The 22,304-nt window shown below is 43.7% G+C and overlaps 1 protein-coding gene across 1 annotated transcript in view; it reads left to right on the top strand.

Moving 5' to 3' along the window:
* CAPN13 (calpain 13) overlaps positions 1–22,304 on the top strand; it is a 61,661-nt gene that overhangs the window by 7,426 nt on the left and 31,931 nt on the right. The window contains exons 3-7 of the mRNA XM_050948671.1: positions 3,585–3,836; positions 14,600–14,669; positions 15,564–15,682; positions 19,593–19,726; positions 21,549–21,723. Of these exons, the coding sequence (XP_050804628.1) occupies positions 3,594–3,836; positions 14,600–14,669; positions 15,564–15,682; positions 19,593–19,726; positions 21,549–21,723 (741 nt within the window). The 5' untranslated portion in view covers positions 3,585–3,593. The remainder of the gene's footprint in view (positions 1–3,584; positions 3,837–14,599; positions 14,670–15,563; positions 15,683–19,592; positions 19,727–21,548; positions 21,724–22,304) is intronic.

Raw genomic sequence — 22,304 nt, forward strand, 5'->3', positions numbered from 1 at the left:
TCTTTCACATTAGTGGAAAGCAATTGTAAGAAGCTGCCAGATCACAATAGCGTCATTTTGTGTCCCCTCTGCACAGGTGTAAATAACTACGCACAGTGCAAGGCAATAGAAAATCAGGGTCTGAGTGTCTGATCCTACGCATTGAAGTTGACTTCAGTGGCTGAAGGATTGAGTCCTGCCAGCTTAAGTGGAACTCGCATGGTTCATGGGCCTTGTGTAGGCTCAATTTCAGGGGTGAATTTCAGCCAGCCAAAGAAATATCTTGCTTGGATATGCACATGCGCAGACACACATGATTCTTGCAAAGCTGATGAAGTTATTCTGCAAGAGGAGGGTAGTTAACTGCCTTATCTTCTACATGCCAGTTGCTAAATTATTCCCAGTGTGTTAAACTATGTAATTAAACACATGCATGCACACTAAAAACCCTAGTTCTCCATCAGAAGAGAGAGAGCGAGCGTACGTCAGTCCCAGCCTTCAAGCTCTGTTAGTTTTAATTTGAGTTGTGGAATTAGTAATCAGTTTTGCTGGAACACTGTTGCGGGAAATAGATCTTAGCATGCACAAGGCCTAGGTACCGTTTCAAATGAGTATTTGTTAAGGAGAAACCATTCCCTGTCGTGTTATGGTACATTACATGAGATTTATTTCCATTGTATTGAAAAATGCAAGCCAAAAAGGAATGTTCTTTCTCTGTGTCAGCGGAGGGCTATTTCTGAATTTCATCTGATTTCTTTGAAATGAAATTGCTTTCTAAAATTAAATAACAAGACAAGACATTCCTGTTCTTTCCAGAGGATTGTTAAAGCCCTAAGAGGAAAGGACTTTAGCTACCTAGATGGACAATAATACTCTATAAAACATGGGGAAGGTATATGAGCAGTTTCAGTGAATCTAGATGAAGTTTTTAATAATCCTGTGTGAAATGTTCACAACAAAACCAGAAGCCAGGCTCTCATCTGAATATCAGTGTTTCTGCTCTCTTAACCTGGTGTTGGGAGCGTATTGATCAATAAAGATGATCATCTGATAATAGAAGTATCTTTCATAGATTCATAGATTCTAGGGTCAGAAGGGACCAATGTGATCATCTAGTCCAACCCCCTGCACAAAGCAGGCCACAGAACCCTACCCATCCACTTCTATAACAAACCCCTAACCTATGCCTGAATTATAGAAGTCTTCAAATTGTGGTAGCAAAAAAGGCATAACAAGATCCAGTGGCTGGAAGCTGAAGCCAGACAAATTCAGACTAGAAGTAAGATGTAGATTTTTAACAGTGATGGTAATTAACCACTGGAACAATTTACCAAGGCAGATGGTAGATTCTCTGTCACCTGAAGTCTTTAAATCAACCCTGGATGCCGTTCTAAAATACATTCTATAGCTCTAATAGAAGTGCCAGACGTTGTGCAGGAATCACTTGGGTGAGGCCGTTTGGCCTGTGTTATGCAAGATGTCAGACTAGATAATCATAGTGGTCCCTTTTTGACCTCAAAATCTATGAATCATCTGCCCAAAGTGACTAGTGGGCTTAAAAAACAAAATGCTGTGAATGAAGATGGCTGGAATGGAATTCGAGGGAAGGTGGGTTGTGTTTGTTGGAAGGGATAGGACTCAAAGGAACGCTCAGTACTTTTAGAGAAGGGTGAAATGGCTTAGGTTAAAACCAGAATGCACTGGGGTTAAAATGTGACTGAGGGTATGGCTACACTTGCACTTAAGTTTCGAGTGTGGTCGCAGCGCCAGCACTGGGAGAGAACTCTCGCAGCGCTGCACGTACTCCACCTCCTCATGGGGAGAGCTCTCCCAGTGCTGCACGTACTCCACATCCTCTACGAGTGTAGCTTGCAGCGCTGGGAGCCGCGCCCAGTGCTGCGGCACTGTTTACACTGAGGCTTTACAGCACTATATCTTGCAGCACTCTTGGGTGTTTTTTTCACACCCCTGAGCACGAAAGTTGCAGCACTGTAAAGCGCCAGTGTAGCCATGGCCTCAGAAATATGTGGCTTGAGATAAAGGCTCTCTATAGGTTTTATTCCTCTCAATGAGTGTTTTTCAATAACAGAAGGCCCCAGGTGACACAATATGAATGCATGTGTGTGCCTACATGTGGCTTTGGGAAGGTCATGAGACCAGTACAAACCAAAATCCTCACATTCTGCTTTTATGCAGAATAACAAGATCAGGAACCAACTGCTCTTTAAAACTCTGGGGCTCTGGTAAAGCCTTGGAGCCTTTGAAACCTCTGCCCCTCTCCCTCCTCATCTCATGACCGAATCAGGAATGGGGCTGGAAAATGATGCAGAAGACCCGGGAGAATATTTGTTTGTCTTAGCTCCCATATCTGTGGATTCAGGGCTGGTAATATAGAGGGTTCTTCTGAGGTGGCCCTCAACCTTTCTTCCCTATCATTCCTGACTGTTGGTGATGCTTTCGCGAGCTGTTCTACTGCTGTGCTCTTTGACAATCCTAAGTGGGAAGGGGCCCATAGCAAGAGTCCCATCTACTTAAATTCTTCACCAGCAGGGATGCTCAGTGCTGCATCAGCCCAGAAGTAGACAGAATCCCTCCATCTAGTGTCAGGACTAGTCATTTGCATGCATCTGGCACATGACTGCAGCCAATGAGGAGTCTCACCCAGCTGTGCGAGGAAACACTTTTCCCAGCTGACAGCTGCTCTTTGTACAGAAGGAAAGGCCCTCCTAGTTGAGATGGACTCAACCAACATGAGAACACCCCCAAATCTGGGCAGGGCAGTGGGTTTCCAAATCTGGATATGACTCTAAACTTCATACTAAACCCTAACTCAGCTCTCCAATTGAATCAATGGATCTAAATCCCTCATTCTTTGGAAGGTGTGGATGAAATGCAGATTTCGATCAAGGTCTGGATTTTTGCCTCCAAGTTATTTGAGAAATTGATCCTAAGATGCAGCCATCCCCAAGAGTCTTTCCATTAACATCAATGGACTTTGCACCAGACCCCAAGGCAGGGCAATGGCGGGAGGGGTGTTTGTCTTGGTTATCACTCTCAGCAGCACAGTGAATGGTTGAGCAGTGTGCATCTGAATGTGGCCTAAGCCACCGAGCATTCAAAAATGAGTCAAAGGAGCTCAGAAAATAAGAGTAAACTCTCAGAAAAATACACCGTGCACAAAAGTAACCAACAGCTGAAAGTGTTTTTTGGGCCCACTACAAATGCCTCAGGTTACCATAGCTTCTTGTGAAACATCCTTACCTTCCCTCCCTTGTTCTCCAGCCCCCCACAACCCACCCACACACATACCCCATGTTCTTTTATATTACCTATATAGTAGTTCAGAGTTTCCCAGTTTGCTCTGCCTGTCTGCCAGGAAGACTTAGAATTGAATCTGAAGCAATGGCAGAACTGGTTTAAGATAAACCAGGTGGGATTTTCTCTTTCCCCAGGCATTTCCAGCTATGAAGGATTTTGTCACAACTGCCTCCTTCAGCCTTGTGAGTAGCTGCTCCAGAATCCTCTCTGGGCACTCCCTGTGCGCTTGGAGGGCAGTGTTTCAGAAGTGGCCATTAACAATAGCTGACACTCTTTCTCCTTCACAGGATAGAGACATGATGATGCCTGCCTCTGACCCATATCAGAAGCTAGAGCAAAGCTGGCAAACCAAAGGGAGGATTGGAAGCCTTCAGAGCCCCCAGAAATTTAACAATCAGGACTTCACCCACCTGAGAGACTACTGCCTGAGCCGAGGCCTGCTGTTTGAAGATGACACCTTCCCAGCACATGTCAATTCCATTGGTCCCAATCTGCTCTCAGAAGACAAGCTGAGCCGCCTACAGTGGAAAAGACCAATGGTGAGTTTCTCCTGATGGCTTTCAATAGCAAAGCTGATTTCCTGGGTGTAAAAAGACAACAGCTTTGATTTGTCTCATGGCTGTTAGCTACATCCCTGCGTGGAGAGTTATGCCCAGCTGTGCTGACCCGAGGGAAGCACTGGGAAGCATTGTGTCTTATGGACAGACCAAGGCTCTCAGGCCTGTGGGGAAGGGCCCTGGTGTTACATCTCCATTAGAGAGTGAGGGGGTGAAATGTGTGTGTTTCTCCACTGGCCAGCACATGGGGGCAATGAGCAGGAGAGAACAGGGACTGAGATCACAGCTGCCCTTGTGAAAGGGCACTAAGGGACGGTGTTCCTGGCATGTGTTCCCCCACACGTACACCTGTACAGGGATCAGCCACAATCTTGCCCTTAATTTGAACCACTTCATTACAAGTATTTGTCCCAAAGTCCCATGGGATGGAGCCCTGCCGTTGTTTCAATTTATCCCACAACGTCTTCTCGGCCCTGAAAACCTCCCTGCCTGCTTTTAAATTAGTAGACATGAATAGAAATCATATAAGCTGAAGTTTTCATTTATTTAGGGTTTTTTTTAAGTATATCGGATCAGGTCCTCAGCTGATTCAAATTGATGTGGCTCCACTGACTTCAGCTGAGCAACCCTTGATTACATCAGCTGAGATCTGGCCCATTCTCTCACTTTTAAGGCACATATTCAGATCATTAGTCAGCTTCCTCCATCATTTCCCTAAAACCTTGAGGGAAAGCTTTGCAATCAGTCCTAGTTCTGCAAAGCCATGGAGCCAAATTCTGGTTACAACTCCACTGAAGTGATAGAGCCAGATGTAGGGAATGGTGTAAATTAGACCCTTCCTTGTTTCTTTAATCGTGATAGCTATGCGCTCAGACTCTCTTCAAGCCTACTTCCACTTCTCCTACAGGAGAAGGGGGGAGGAATAGCTCAATGGTTTGAGCATTGGCTTGTTAAACCCAGGCTTGTGAGCTCAATCCTTGGGAGGGGCCATTTAGGAATTGGGGGAAAAATCAGTAATTCATCCTCCTAGTGAAGGTAAGGGGCTGAACTTAATGTCCCTTCCAGTTCTGAGATAGGTATATCATCATATATTTACAGATGGGTAAGGGAGTCACCAGTGTTGGAAGGGGGTCTGAAACTATCAACATTTTAGGATTTGGCCCCTAGAATCAAAGACTGTAGAAATGGAAACAGCCTGTTATCCACTCCCATACCCATTGTCCCTACAGCCCAGTTTCTAGTGGTTTGTCCAGCCAACTTTTTTAAGAAGTCCCAAGCAAATTTGCCCCATGACTGTATTTTCTCACTTTCCTTAGCTCCATCTGACATTTAAAGTCTGGTTAGAAATCTGACTGCAAAGAAAAATAGCACCTTGGTCCTATTCTTCTCTCCTCATTCTGCATTTTCTGAGTCACATAGTATCTGGTTATTTAAGTGACAGATCATTTTTACTGCTGTCATTGTTCCAGATCCAATATAGCAGCTGAGGAGCAAGCTGCCTTCTATTTTATGCTGTGCGTCATCAAGAGAATTGCCAATTACATTGAGAGTCTGAGATCTTTATATCTGGTGCTAATGTGCAAAGCAGAAAGAAACAGCTTGATTTTCAGACACCAGGCAGTGATGACAGTTAGACAACTTGTTTTGACTTGTAAAGTGAGTCAATTTGTTATGGGAGTCCTTGAGGGGAAATAGATTGGGAGCACCACCATGTCATTTTTACTGTCGCTTTTCTTGATTATGTAGCAGCCGCACTTGAACGGTAGCTGTGAAGATTAAGGGCCATGTTTTCAGACCCAGCCTCTGGCTTTGTGCCCACGGAAAGGTGTGTGCTGTTATTTGCACCTTCAAAACTGTGTGTTCACATGTTCTGCGTGTGCAATTTCAAGCACGGTTGTTCTAGCTAGGGGTGATTAACACTGAATTAGACAGGGATTCTGTGGAAAAAATCATATGTGATTATCTCATTACAGACTCTCTCATAATTACAGCTGGACAAAAAAATTGAACAAATATTTTATTTACCAAAAACATAGTTTCAGATGAACAAAAATTATGAACCAATTCATGTTGAATTTGGCAAATAGTTTTTGGTAGAACAAATAAATACAAAATTTTAAAAAGTTCGAATATTTCATCTAAATTTTTTTTAAATGAAACATTTTGTTTTTTCATTTTCAGACAGTTTCATTTTGAAATTTGCCTAAATTTAATTGAAAAGAAATGGGATCCCTCCCACAAAACCATTTGGGGTCAAACAAAGCATTTCGGCCAACTCCAAAATAATGTTAGGAGAGGGTTCATGTTGCCCAAAAGGGGGTTTGGGGGGAAGGTTATTTCAGGTTGATTCAAAACATTTTTTGTTTTGGTTCAGGCAAAAAAAATGAATGTTTAGTTATTCGCACAGCTCAAGTGTAATACATATGCACAAAGAGGCTAAATCAAGATTGCACAGGCAACTTTAATTCTGGCATTTTCTGATTTCTGAGTGCTTGACTTCGCAACCTTAAAACATTCTTTTAATGTAGGGGGAGAATGTGTGTGTGTGTGTGTGTGAGATCATTTATACTGCAGTAGTGCCAGGATGCTGCAACAGAGATCAAGATCCTACACTGCTAGGCACTGCACAAACACCTCACTAAAGTCCATCCTTGCCCAGAAGAGTATGCAATCTGAATAGAGAAGCCAGACAAAGGGTGGGTAGAGAAATTGAAGCACAGAGAAGTGAAGTGACTTGCCCAAGGGCACACAGCGAGTCAGTTGCAGAGCCAGAAAAGAACCCATGTCTCCTGACTCTCAGGCAGATCTTCTATTCACTGAAGCATGCTGCCTCTTTATTAGTATGTATCACTTGTATTGTAGTCAGCCGTTGAGGCCGCGTTCAGAATCAGGGCCCTCCTGTGCTAGGCATTGTGCAAACACATTTAAAGACAATCCTTGCCCCAAAAGAGCAATCTAATGGTCAGATTAACTCAAGTTGAGTAGCACATTGTCCCACTGCTTACAAAGGAAGGCGCTATGCAGCATGAGTTAGGGCACTGAAGTTTGGTCCTACCGTGAGATAAGACGCAGCAGGAGGGTGTGCCAGGCTGCTGGAAGGGCTGTCTGGATGACATGGCATGGCAGCGAGAGATGTATGTGGTTATCAGTATTAGCTCTGTAACGATTAGTAGGTTTCAGGTAAAAAGAATCATTTAAAATGGTTGACTCAGGTTTTCTCTGGTCACACCATCCCAGCCTCCAGAGGGTGCTTGAGGCCCTTTGGGAGCAAAGATTCCTATGGGACTTCTCTGGTGTAACCTGCCTCCCTGTGCCATAGGACCCTGAAAGGAGGAGGTAGGGTCAAAGTGAGAATGGGTCACTCCTTGGCATGTAACGCAGAGAGAGCCCCCAGGCTGGACACTGACCTGGAGAAAGGCTGCTGAATGAGAACCTGGGCAGAGGTGCTGCATTGTGTGCACAGCCACACACCCAGGTCTCACTGATCCCTGGCTAATGGCTGCTGCTATGCTGAGCACTCTGGGGGATGGGCCCAGCCCTGCTGCCTGAACCATGTAGCCTGTTGGTTTAAGTTATGGATGATTTGTTTCGCTCATTGTGCCTACAGGGCTTACCCACAGTGTTAACTTTCCCACCCTCTTCCTAAATAAAGCACTACCTTTGTTAAGAAACAATCTGCCCATTGGTTTTTTTTTTTTAAATCAGCATTCTGCACTGGGCACAGACATAATTTATTTCCTGGTGGAGGCCTGAGCAGCTAGCTACATTCACACCCAGAGACCACTTATACCATGGCCACAGTTCTAGTTCCTGTAAAATCAGATTGATGCTACAAGTAATGAAGCCGCAATATTAATGTTCACAATCCCTATGACCACCTACCTGTGTGCCCGTAGCTTTGGGGGGGCATTTATCCAGGCACAAAATCGAAGACTGGTTTGAAGCCACTTTAAAAATGTGGCCCTAATACTGTTGCACGGTAACCCGAAGAAATAAAATACCCCCCACTTCCTCCCCTCCCCCACCATGCACAAAAGAAGAATTTAGGAATTCTGAGTCTAATCTGAGATGCCCCAAGCTCCTGGGAAACATGGGAAACACACAGTGACAAGGACTGCAGCTGTTGTGTGCTACCTGTCATTCAGTCCATCTACAGGGCTGTCTTCTGGTGTGAGCAGAGGCTGCTGGGCTGTTTCAAGGTTGGATATTTTGTTGGAGGGTCACAAGGGTGTGGAGCCTTAAGATCCCACTCAGTATTTCCGTTTGCCTGAAAAAGCAGCTTGATATGTGGAAACAGCATTTCCAACCTGTGATTGTTTCATGCAAGAGGCATCTTTGCCTGTTCAAGCTGATTGAATCAGACTGAGACTTCAGACTCAATTGATCTCTGGACTGGGGAAGCCACATGATGGACTAGTCTATGCTCAAAAATTTTGCCAGAACAGCTATACTGGCAAAACTCTCCTAGCATAGATGCGGTTATACCAGTCTAAGTGTTTTGCAGGTTTGGCTTATTCCTCTAGCCTCGGCTCCTTGTCCATAAAGAAAAATGGGGTACGGCCAAAAAGATCACATAGTAGACCCTAGATTTGGAACGAAACAAAAGTGAAGAGTTGATGTATTAAATGCCTTTGTATTAGTAGGCTGCATATCTCACTGACCTCTCTGCTTACTAAGTAGGAGTGTAATCTATGTAGTGAACTCCCACAGTTAACACAGGTAAAGGATTTAAGACCTCCTCTTCTAATCACTGAAGCTATGTTCTGCCATGTGCTCACACATATGGCTGATGTGTTGTCATGAGACTTTGATTAATAACAACACTATATTTACTCTCTCTGTTTGCTCTTTTCATTCTTTTTGGACCTTGAACTGAGCAATCCAAACAGCCAGGTAAGTAGCTATGTGGAGGGGGAGTAGGAGGAGTCTTATTTTGTTTCTTGCATATCCTGTGGTTATTTGGCAGTAATTCTTTCTACAATATACCCTCTCTCTGATACTTACATAATATCTGAGCACCTCCCAGTCTTTGTCCTGTGAGCTAGGAAAGTATTAATATTCCCCTCTTGCCACTCTTTCTTGGGGAACTGACTCTCTCGGTCTGAATATTAAGTGACTTGTCTGAGCTTATACAGAGCCTGCAACAGAGCAGGGTCTCCTAAGTTTCAAGCTAGCATGCGAACTACCAAACAATTCTTCCCCAGCTAAGTGGCTGCTCTCTAGGCTTATTCCAAGATAGCAATTAGTAGTAATAATTTATTATGTATTGCAACTTTGGTGTGCATGGCAGTTTATAAACACAGTGTTAGACAATGACTCTGCCCCATGGGGTTTACTATCTCAGAGCTATTTACAGTGGTCTAAATCCAGAGTAACTCTATTAAAGGCAATGAGCTTACTCTGGATTAACATCCTTGTAGCTAAGAGCAGAATTTGGCCTTCCATCAATAGGCTCCTTTATAGTGACTCCAGAGGTTCATAGAAGATTAGGGTAGGAAGAGACTTCAGTAGGTCATCTAGTCCAACCCCCTGTTCAAAGCAGGACCAACACTAACTAAATCATCCCAGCTAGGGCTTTGTCAAGCCTATCCTTAAAAACCTCTTAGGATGGACATTCCACCACCTCCCTAGGAAACCCACTCCAGAGCTTCACCATCCTCCTAGTGAAATAGTTTTTCCTAATATCCAATCTAGACCTCCCCCACTGCAACTTGAGATCATTACTCCTTGGTATGTCATCTGACACCACTGAAAACAGCCTAATTCCATCCTCTTTAGAACCCCGCTTCAGGTAAGTGAAGGCTGCTACCAAATCTCCCCTCACTCTTCTCTTCTACAGACTAAATAACCCCAGTCCCCTGAGCTTCTCCGCATAAGTCATGTGCGCCAGCTCCCTAATCATTTTCATTTCCCTCCACTGGACTCCCTCCAATTTGTCCACATCCCTTCTGTAGTGGGGGGCCCAAAACTGGATGCAATTCTCCAGATGTGGACTCACCAGTACTGAATAGAGGGGAATAATCACGTCCCTCAATCTGCTGACAATGCTCCTACTAATGCAGCCCAAGATGCCGTTAGCCTTCTTGGCAACCGGAGCACACTCTTGACTCATATCCGGCTTCTCATCCAGTGTAATTCTCATGTCTTTTTCTGCAGGACTGCCGCTTAGTCAGTTGGTCCCCAGCCTGTAGCAGTGGATGGGATTCTTCTGTCCTAAGTGCAGGTTGATGGGAAATTGAGTTGAAAATAGAAGGGAAAGAAGTAACAGTAAACAAAGGAAAGGGCATACTGGTCTTCAGGGATTCTAAAGTGTTCTGGGAGAGTTGAGGAATGACCCTTCTCACAACTCTTCCACAGCGTCCTTTGGATGTATTTGCATGGGATAGATCTGTGTTCCTCTCTTTGCATCGCTGGTGATCATTTGCATGGTGTTTGCCTCTTGAGTTATTTTCTTGCTCCCGTCTGGCTTAGCATCATAACAATGTAGCTACAGCCGCACATAAATAGATGGAAGGAGATACCCAGTTTAGTCTGTAAAATCCAGGTAGGAGGAACTGCTGCTCTGCACACCTTGAATTTATCTGGACTTCGGAAGGCTATGTAAAACTCAGGTGGAGTGCAAAGATAAGGAGCGGAGGGTGGACACTACTAGTGAAAGTACCACCAGAAGTATCAGTGGTGTTACTGCTGATGAGTGAATCCAAACCTCCCTACATCCCTATCCCAACCGACAACCATCCACTCATCCTAGTCACATAAAATCATCATAACTATATTTTAAAATAGCTGTGTAGCTTCAATGTCTCTCATGCTGATGGACTGTGATGGCTGTGTGGTTTACTTGGAAATGATTGTGTGCTTTGCCACATTTTGCAAAAATCCCCCTTAAGCCATATTGATTAGCAAATTGCAATTGCTTGAGCTCTTTTGTTGGTCTTGTGTTGGGCACACTGCTCGACATCCCACAACTTACCCTTGTAATATTTATGGCCTGATTGTCAAAGAACCTCAGCACTCAATGTGCACCTGGCATGCTGAGCTCTCTGGAAAATCTGCATCCTTAATTTGAGGCTTTATCCTGCCCCAGTCCAGTCAATGAGAGTTTTGCCATTGACTTGGATGAGAGCTGGCTCAAACCCTAAATAGGTACTGAGCCATTTTGAAAGTCTGGGCCCTTAGTCCTCAGTACAATATATAAGCCAAAGACTGCAGCGGTCACTCCTCACTTCATCCACTGCCAACATGAGCTTTTCTTTGCTGCTACTATGTGCCTCCAACTCTCCTTACGCTCCATTCCAAATGTTTCCAGCATCCACCCTAGGCCAGGACAATGTTGTGAAAAATGCAACCAGTTTTCCAGTCCCTCTCGCCAAAGCTTTCTGATACCGTTTCACTTTAGCCCCCAGGCAAGCTCCATTCTGGCTATACTCAGAATTGCTAACTTTCTCATTACAACCTCACTCTCAAGTTTTGACCTCAGGGGACACAGTTCTGAGCTGACAGAGGCTGCTATTATTCCAAAGGGAAGCCTCAGTTTCCTCTCTGAGGTCCATTATGGGCTCCTGCTTTGCTGCTGTTGATAGACTCTCACTAATCTGAGCTTGCAAAGCTAATGCACAAGAAGCCTCTCTACTTCTCTGTTCAGTCTTCCCTTCCTCCTAGATGCAGCTTTTCTAAATCACCTATGAGAATAGCACAAAATCCATACCCCTCCCATCTATGGTACTTATAAGTCTTTTATTAACATATTGTTTGAGAGCCTCACAATCTTTCATGCATTTATTTTCCTGACTCCCTCTGGGGAGTGCTGATTCCCCATTTTACAGATGGGGTACTCAGGCACAAAGAGACTAAGTGACTTGACCAAGGAGACATGGGAAGTCTGTGGCACAGCAGAGAATTGAATCCAGGTCTCTGAGTCCCTGGCTAGTGCCCTAATCACTACCCCATCCTCCATCTCCTACACCATGCACTGGTAGGTGTAACGCTGTAACTGTGAAGGTAGGTGAGGACATATGCTCTAACTCAAGCACCCTGGAAGAAGTGATTCTTTCTACTTATGCAGTATTCTCAGTTAGATTCCTGGAGAGTAAGCCAAATTGGAGTTAGAGCTGAATTTGTGTTGGGTGGATTTTATTTTTAGAGTATTTTATTTTGCTTTTGTTTGTTTTGTATCACAATCACTAACCCATCTACAAAGATGACTGAGGCATGTAGGCTGGGCTGTTTTCGTACAGTGTCTTTGTTTGGAGAGAATTACTGGTTGCCTCTGAGCGAGAAGCATCTCTAATGAGTCAGCCGAATTCTCACTTGAGAACCAAGTATTCTGACATCTCAGTGGGCTGCACTGAAATCTACTGCTAAGTCCAATGGGTCAGTTTCAAAGTGAATCTCCATAACCTGTTCATATCATCTCTAGTCTTCTTGTAGGCTTTCTGGCTCCAATGTTAGCGTAAGCTCTGCTATTGTACTCTCCAACAATGCTCAGTCCATTTCATTGGAACCAAAGAAAAGGCAGTCCAGCAGTTTCATACCCAAACTATAGCTGTTTATTTCCCTTGCTTGTTTGTGGTGTACAAGCAATGATCTGTAACAAATCCGTAGCTGCCTAAACTCCACAGTTAGGATTATGCTGCCACGCCACAGCGCCGCATGGCAAAAATGGAGAAGGGGGAAACAATACAATGATGATTTTATTAACTTATGAGTATTTTTAAGCACAGTTCTTGGTCTCCCAGTAGTGCACTGGGGACCCATTGTGCTAGACACTATGCAAACACATACTCGGAGACAGTCCATTCCATGAACAGTTTACAGTGCAGATAGACAAAGAGTGGGAGGGGAGATGGAGAGGGAAAGAAAGGAGATTTCCCCAAGGTCACACAGCAGGCTAATAGCAGAGCTGGGAATAGAGCCCAGGGCTTGTGATGCCCAGCCATGCACATGTTCTTGAATGGGAGGAGGGCACCCGCAGTGTTCCATGAGCCTGCAGAGAGCCTCACTATTAGGGGAGCCTGGGGGATTATTCACAAGAGCTTGAAGCACTAGTACTGGTGCCATGCACCATTGCTTGGGAAGAGCTGCTTTGTACCATCTCCCCAAAGGGGAACTTTGGATGGGCTACTGCGTGCTTTCAGTCACCATGAAAACGTTTCAGGAAGCTGACACGTCTCACTGGCGTTCAACTCACCCAGCCACATGAGTCACGTCAGCTGATAGTCTCGTGTTTGTGTAGAGGGTTGTCAAATCAAGTGGGTGGGAGGAAGCGCCCACCCCAGCTTAAAGAAGAGCTGCTACGTTATTTTTTGTAATTTCAGCTGTCAAATATTTTACACCTCTTGTGTCTTCTTGTTTGCTTAGGCATGTTCATTTGCTTCATCCTTTAACGATTAAACACCATTTCAAACCACATGTCTGTTTTGAAATTGTGTTTAATCCTAAATGCAGAGGCAAATGAACATGCCTAAGCAAACAACAAGACATAAGAGGTGTAAAATTTTTGACTCAGCTGGCAGAGGTTATAAGGGTCACTCGTACAAAAGACCCAGAGAGATATTTAAATGAGCATTTTCCTACCATAAATACTAAAATCCCATGGAATTATCTCTTTAATCCCAAAGCATCTTTGCAGACCTGGGGAGTGGTACAGCACTGCCGTTCATTCTTGTCCATGGTTTGTTCCTCCAGTAAGCCCAGCCTGGTCACGTCCTTGCATACGATATCCCGCCATCTCATCAATGGTCAGTCTCATGGTCGGACTGACTTCAGCTGTGTTTGTATTATTTCCCGTGGCGTCCTGTCATCTGTTTGTCTTCTGCAGGGATCTGCTATCATCATCTTTTCAATTGTAGCTAATTCTGTACCCTGATTTCACATCCAACTCGCCTTATAACTTTGTCTTAAAATCATTCCCTTTTATACTTTTGGTCATTCAAAAATGCCCTTTCATCTCTATAGCCTCCGGTCATCTGATGTCTCTTTTATTTGATGTAGCTGATTCCAAATCACAGAGTAATACTGTTACCTCTCTCTCAATGGAAAGACACCAGGTTAAAGATGGATTCCAGTTCAGGTGACATGATCACATGTCACTGCAAGACTTCATTGCCCACTTGCCAGCACACAGGTATACAGGAAGACTTACAGGTAAAACAGCCATCTGCAGACAATTGCACTGGTTAATGGGAGTCATCAAGATTCCAAACCACCAGTAATGGCCCACACTTTGCATAATCACCATAGGCCCTCAGAGTTATATTTCGTATTTCTAGTTTCAGATACAAGAGTGGTACATTTATACAAATAGGATGATCACACTCAGTAGATTATAAGCTTTGTAAAGATACCTTAAAAGAGACCTTTTGCATGAAGCATATTCCAGTTACGTTATATTCACTCATTGGCATATTTTGATAAAAACATATAGGCTGCAACATCACGCTTATATAGTGCTTTCTGTTTGCAAAGCACTATACTAGCACTACATCATTCATCTGGACTATACCTCTGAGAAGCATCTGAACTTTTGGATGCCTGTGTGTAGCAAATCTCCAAGGCTTTTGCAGTTCTCCCATCGCTGCTTTTAAACAGTCATGAATTTCAAATCCCACTACGGTGAGGTAGCACATAATGACCTCATTGGGTCTCAGCTGAAAGTGACGTAAGAGAGGCAGTGTAACTGTGAAGGATGCACTGCGGGCAAGTGTTGGATACTCACACTGGTCTTTGCTTTCCCTCTTTTTCAGATGATTGAGAGAAATCCCCATTTAATCGTGGATGGTGTTAGCAGATTTGATATTATTCAAGGAGAAATAGGTAAGATCAAAGTTCTGTTTCACAGGATAGCCAGCCTGAGCTGTAGACCGGAGTCCTTTCCTTTGCTTCTGTCTGAGAGCTTGGTTTGGATTAGTGCACACACCATCCCAGATATTAAATGCCATTGTTTTTTACACTGCCTTTGGGCCAAGGCACTTCCATGTCTCACTGACTCCCATCATCCTTTATGTCTGCAGAATTATGGGTGCAGAAGGGTAGACCCGGACCAGACAGAAAATGAAGTTCCATGGCCAAAAATTCAACCCTCATGTAAAGTGGGTACAACTCCCATTGTGTGCCCTCTTTTATCAGAATTGGATTTGGCCTCGTGACCCTGAAGTCCTTGTCTGGTGACTCTTGGCTTTTCTTTTCCACGCTCTTCTCTTTTATTGTCACTACTGACCAACTTTTCTGATCCATGCACGAGATACCTGTCTCTGTCCTGCTGTAGCTCCATCCCTTCCCAGCCCCGCCCCCCCCATCATGTTTCCTTTTGACAGTAACAAGAGTCTTCCCCTTGAAGAAATAGCACTGTCATTAAATGGCTCATCCTAGCCCAGGGTCTGGCAGTTGCCTGCACCACTTCCTATCCTGTAGAACTAGGATACCCACAAAGGGAAGGAGCTTCTGTGTGATGCCCATAGAGATGGGTGCAGTATAGAAACATACGTGCATGGGTGGATGGATGGCAGCATGCTCCCTGAGGCTGAGTGTCTCTGAGTCTTGGACAGTCTGCCCACATTTTTATTTTACCCGAACTGGTTCTCCCAGTCCTTCTGCAGTAACCTTGTTTCCAAAGAAAAGTGTTAGAAAGATATAGACCCTGACAAGGCAGAGGGAGATCATGAGGCAATACGTGTAATTGCATCTGGTTTGTTACTTGTCTCCCTGAAGGTGATTGCTGGGTTCTGGCTGCCCTGGGATCTTTGACGTTACAGAGGCAATTTCTGGAAAATGTTCTACCAAAGGACCAAGGATTCAAAGAGAATTATGCTGGGATTTTTCATTTCCGCGTATGTACTACGTGCTGTAGTGATTTTGCTCCACCTTGTTTGGGTGGAGTGTTCAGATGGTTTTGAACTACAATCCCAGATCCAAGCACCCCTGAATTCTGGAGAAGTTCAAAAGCTGATCCCCTGCACAGGATTTTGAAAATGGTTCCTGATTTTCTAATGGGCTGAACCAACCCTCTTGATCCAGACGCCCACAAATGTCAGATTATTTGAACCTGGTTCTGAATGTTATGGTTTGAGCCCATTTCTAGTGAATGCTGTTCTTCTTATTAATTAGTGCAAATGTGTATTTTAGACAGAAGTCCAGCCTCTGTTTCAAATCTGGCAGTTATGACTGATAGTAAATCTGGGTTTGTTGTCTGTTTGATCTTTTTATTTCTGTGTTCTGCAGCTTCACCTGCCAGATTCCATTAGCTAGGCAGGAATTGCCAGCCCTTTAACACTGCTCAGATAACTGGTTTTGATATTTAAAAAATGCGTCTGATTCTAAGGGACAAATCTCTTTTGGAAGAAACTGAAATTTACTAATCTTGAAATACTCAGTATCCCCCAGATAGATATGTTACTATTTTACGTGCACCACTTATTCAACTCTGAGAGATTGGATTGGGTGAAGGGCAAGTATCATATAATCTGTTCTTAGAGGAGTTGTCAGAAGAGGGAGACTTTACCCTGGAGTATCACAAAGTCCCCAAAACTAAAGATGGAAATGAACCATTAGTTTATCTTGTCCTTTCCCTTTACCCAATGCAAAATTGTTCTCAAGTGCATTCTCTTTTACTTTGTCCAGTTTAAAGATGATGATGCTAGCAAAGGCACTCACACCATTTTTTCTTGAAAGACTATTCCATAGTGTAACAGATCTTTGTACTAGAATGTTCTTGCTATTCCTTATGTTTCATTGTTCCTAGTAATACCAGATGTTTAAATCCTGACTCATCTCCAATATGCAGAGGGGCATTATACAAGATAAACCAGCTGACCATACATTAAAATGAGGCAAACTAGAATTTCTTTCATGAGATTTCTCAAAAAGAATATTTAGGAGCAAACCTTAACTCGTGAGCAGTACGAATACATTCCAATATTTGAAAATACGTTTTCCGTGTCTTCTCGCCTTCAAATCAATACACGTCCTTCTCCTTTTCCTCCAACAAGCAGCCAAGACAACAAAAGACTGAATGAAAGCATCTCTTCATTAATAACCTTAAATCATCCCACCAAAGATATTTTAGTGCTGTCCAAACTGTATGTCTCCACATTCAATTCCAAGTAACATCACAAACAAGGCATCACTTTCATTAGTAGATATAAACATGTCTTATCTTCCTATAGTGTCTTTCATCCTTCAGGATCTCAAAGCACTCTACAGTCCTAAGAGCTGCTGAAGGCCTCCTACAAAATGCTGAACCTGCCTCAACTCCCAGTGCAGTCAGTGGGAGTTAAGGGGGCTCAGCATCTCACAAGGATTAGATTCTTGGGGTCAAATTTTATCCCTAGTGTAAGTACAGTGAAGTTAATGGAGTTACATCAAGGATGAAATGAGCCCTTTGTGTGTACAGGAATCCTGTTACCCATTACAGAAGCACAGCTAGCCCTGGAGTGGAACATGGCAGCCAATAGAACGATATACTGCAGCCCTGTGCAGAAGCTCAGGCTAAGAAATGAAAAAGTATTTCTTTTCCAGTTGAAACCTCTGGAAGAATTAAGGTAGAGTGGAACTGCCTGAGATGGAAACTAGCCACGGCACCAGGATTAATGTCCTTGTTCTTGTGAAAAGTTTGATGGGAGCTTGAATGACAACAAATGGTCAGAACTTCAGTTTCAGGGTTCATCCAAGAAGTACCTCCTAACACCATAGTGGGTCACAACACTGCCTACAGCAGAGAGTTCAATGGCATGAGATTTTCTTCTTGACTGCCCCTGATTCCCGATCCTTGAAGTTTGCCACCTCTCCAGACAAATAAAGAAAGGACATAAAAAGGATGACTTTATTTTTTTTTAACCAACAAAATCTATTTTCAGTTTACATGAATTGGCACAATAGTGGGTGCAGTCTGCCTCAACAGGATCCTTTTCTATTCAGTTCATGGTCACTTTCACAGCCGCAGCACCTAAACTTCTCAGGGCTGCCTCCAGACTCTCCGAAATCCCACAAAGCCTGAGTCTCAGGCCAAAAGCCAGAGGTTAGGCCATTGTCACTGGTTCCTGGGTGGATTCAGAGGGCAAAATGCCCCTTATTGAGTGCTGAACATCTCTTTTATCAGTATCCTGGGGTTTGCCTGGAGGACTCCCACCCAAGTGCTAGCCAGGCCAGACCTTCTAAGCTTTTGAGACATGACAGGGTCACAGCCTGAAAGGGTATGGCAATCAGAACATCTGCAGCACCCTTTCTCCAAGAGAAGACTAGCAAAAGGAAAATGTAATTCAATACTTGGATCCCCTCTTAGACTTTGTTTATCCCCAAACAGCAGGAAGAGTCATATTACATTCTGAACTTTACTTTTGTCTATCTGGATTCAAATTGCAGTAATCCCCCAGACACCTTCTTGTTTGTACTCTGGAAAGAGTTTGCCTGCTATGTTTGCACATGAGGTGCGGCATGAAGGTGTGACTGATTCTCAAACCCAAATCCTTTGTATCTACAGGCCTACTGCATGCAGCTTGGCTCTTGCATGAGCTTTCCCTGTTGAGCCAATGCTCTTGGCTGTGGCAGAAAAGGGATCCTCCTTTTGGAAGGACAGTGCTTCAGATCTTCCAAGCTCTCTCACATGTGTCTTTCTCCTGTGCAGATGTGCCTAAGTTAAAGATGGGCTGAACCCAGGGCCTTTTGTTCAGCTGGGCTCTCCTCAAATCTGGGTGGTTCAGAAAAAATAGAACCTGCATTCAAGCCAATCCTGGTTTTACTTTTGCAAAATCTAAAACACTACTCCTCATCTGTCTTCAACCTAAAATAAATGGAAGATTTAGATTGAGAAAGACTAGGGAGAATTATCAAACCTGCTTTCCATTTAGAACTCCAAGCTTGTTTGCCACTGAGGGTACCCACTGCAAATAGCAATACTGTTCAAACAGAACAATGCGTTCCTGTAACTTTTGCTCACACAGCCATGGAAATATAGCAATGCTGGGACAAATTTATCCTTGGCATAACGGCACGGAAGTCCTTAGCATTACGACAGGTATAGATTTGGCCAGTTGTGATGTCGAAGTCCTGCTGCACTACATTAGTTTCCTAATGACTCTAGCAACAGTTCCGTTAGTTCACCCCCTGCTGATCACTCTCCAGCTGGATCAGTCAGAAGAACACCTGTTCTGTCCAACTGCTGAAGTGACCAATTGCCTCCTTTTCATTTGTCAAGCTGATGGATAATAGCTCCAACTGTGCTCTGCCTGCCCAGTGCAATCCATGTCAAAGTTTAGAAAGATCTAGCTCTAGAGAGGTTTCAGACACAGGAAGGAGGGAAAGGACTATCCAAAGACTATCTCTTGGTGAAGAGCATCTCTGAATCCGAGATGTACCCAAGAGAAGCTCCATGTAGAGCTGAGTAGCAAGGCGTACCACTTTGTTTGGACACTTAGTTTTCTGCCCTTTTTGAAACACCTGCCTTAGTCCAGTCATTGTAATACTTACTCACCTACATGTACTTTTCATCCCATGTAATTTCAGAGCACGTTGTGTCCAGAAATGACCCACCACTGAAAGTTAGCCACCTCTGAAATGAAATTCAGCACCTATTTAACAGTACACAGCAACAGTACAAAATAGCTTCTGAGAGAAAGCAAAGAAGTTACTTACATTCATAGTTTACATTCACTCTTGGGCTATTTCTGGAGACTGTCATTTGGCAGCACTATTTATTCTTACAATAGGGTTTTTTTTCCCTTTCCTTTTCTTTTCTTTTTCCAGTTCTGGCATTTTGGAGACTGGGTGGATGTGGTGATAGATGACCGGCTGCCTTTTCTCAATGGGAGATACCTGTCTGTTCAACCTCGCAGCAGAAATGAATTCTGGCCATCCCTGCTAGAAAAAGCATATGCCAAGTAAATATACCCACCAAGTCTGTCTTTCCTGCCATCCCTGAGTCTTGTGCTTGTGTGGTTATATGTTGTGCCAGCTGCTTTGGACAAAGTACCTTGTGGAGTGTTGTTCAGGACCATGCTCCAATATTTTGAGCACTGGATATGTAATGAACTGTGGCTGCACATTCTGGCAGATAGTACAGGCTGAAGACTGTAGATTTTAAACTGAAGATCTAAAGTTCCCTGGTTCTCTTATGTGCTTTTCTTTTCAAGAGGCAGTATGGTCCAGTGGATAGGAAATTGGTATGGGACTCAGGAGACCTAGGTTTTATTTCTGGGCCGGCTATTAGTCTGCTGTTTAGCCTTGGAGAAGTCACGTCCCTCTCACGTTTTGTCTATTTAGACTGGAAGTTTTTTAGGGCATGGATTGTCTCTCATTGAGTGTTTGTGCAGAAAGGGCCCTCAGTCTCAATTGAGGCCTCTAGCTTCTACCTTAATACTACTAACGAATAAAACTACAGTCATCAGTGGGGACTGAACTTTGGATTCTCAGCATCAAAAGCCAAGTCCTGTCTTACTTGAGTTAAAGCGGAACACTTCAGCTGTGAGTAAGTAGCAAGTTGTTATACTCACTGAGACCTGCAGCTAGGAGCTATGACATAAATTAAGTCAGTGTCTTACCTATATAACACAGGGAGTGCATTAAGCACATACTGGGTAGTTTAATGAATTCAGCAAGGAATAAGCAAATGGTAAAATGGTAACTGGGAGACACAGAAGTGGAGAATTTTGCCACAACATAATTTAGAAAAACTGACTCCGAAGTAGGCACCACTTTGCAATGTGAGATTTTAATTACAGAGCAAACTAACCTCTATTCAATTGAAATTGCAAGAGTTGCTGTTTATGTGATTCCAATTGAGAAGTTTTCTCCAGAGCATATGGCAAATTCCTTTAATCAATGTAGGCCAAGGACATTGTTCCAAAATACAATTAGCCCAGGATTTCATTTTCTGATTCTCCAGTTAATGAAATTCACTGTACACTGTGGTTTTAATAATGTATATATTCATGCTTTAACTACAGTACAGTCTAACGTGAGGTTTTTTTTTTGCAATTGCAATAAAAGCACAAGACAAGAAAACACAGATCCTGCTTGCAATATGGCTCTGTGAGAGCCCTAGTGCTCAAACATTGTTACTATCAGATGGTTTTTCACCTGCTGATGCACAACCAGTGGGGGTCTCAGTCCACTTCTTTGGGCTTGAGTGCGATTGAAATGGTGCATGCTGGCACTCTGCACAGTGGGGGATTTCCTTCTTTGTGCATTACACACTAGCCATGTGTGTGTCTATGTGCATATGCACACACACATTTGATCATGCCTCCCTCCACTGGCTGATCCCAATATCTAGACAGCCTCATACATTCTGAAAGCTAGAGGAATCCCTCTTCAGCTCAAGCAGTAGAGGTTTCTTCTTCTAGTGCTGAAGGAACCAGATTCAATCTAGGGGTTACCATTGTGTCTGCATGTAGGGTGACCAGATGGCCTGGTTTTATAGGGACTGTCCCGATTTTTGGGTCTTTTTCTTATATAGGCTCCTATTACCCCCTCCCCACCCTGTCCCAATTTTTCACACCTGCTGTCTGATCACCCTACCTGCATGTGCATTTCAGCCCCAGCTCATGACACATAGTACATTTGTAATATATTTGTGCACCACAGAGACTATTTAATGTGCATCCATTCAGTTAATTTCTTCTACGCATTGCTTACTTGGGTGGATCATAGGAACAAATCCTTTTCCCCTCACCCCCACCCCTATTCTTTTTTTTTTTTCAGGTTGCGAGGCTCCTATCAGAATTTGCACTGGGGTTACATTTCCGATGCGTTAGTAGACTTGACAGGTGGAGTCCAAGTGCAGTTTCTTTTACAGAAACCTCCTTCTGATCTGCAGGAGATAATAAAAGCAGCTGCCAAATCACACTGCCTGATGGGATGTACCACGCCAGGAGGGGTAAGCAGGAGGGACAAGCCTTCTTGCCTTTACCATATTTATATTACTTATTTTTTTGAGGAAACCAGGAATCCATATCTACCCCTGTACCATAGGTACTCTCTGAGGGGGCCTGTAGTGTCCCTAGTGATAGAGAAGAAATAATACTTAGCTGTATTGAATATAAAGGGGTGGTTTTTTTATTGGGGTTGCTGGCCAGAAGTTTCCAAAGCTTTCAGACTGACAATGCTACCCAGCATCACCAAAGAGTCTCTCACTAAATCCTGGCCTGGACTGAACCATTCTAGAAGGGATGACTATTTGACAGGGCTAATCAGCAAAGATGCCAGAAATCTAGGGCTGAGCTACTTGGATAGAAAGCGGATGCTGAAGCCCAAAGGAAGTTTTCTGACTCAAAAATGCTTGATTCCATAACTATGTATTTTTATAGCTCCTCATCGGAACCTCAGACCAGCATAGAAACTGGCCTTATGGCTTCAGGACCAGAATTTGAGATGATCAGTTTCTAGGGCAGGAAGACCAAAAGGAGGTCTTTGGAGAAGACACCCAGTACGTCTGCTGCTGACAGCTATTGGGTATTG

Source organism: Gopherus flavomarginatus, chromosome 4 (genome assembly GCF_025201925.1).
Source record: "Gopherus flavomarginatus isolate rGopFla2 chromosome 4, rGopFla2.mat.asm, whole genome shotgun sequence".
NCBI classification, from domain to species: domain Eukaryota; kingdom Metazoa; phylum Chordata; order Testudines; family Testudinidae; genus Gopherus; species Gopherus flavomarginatus.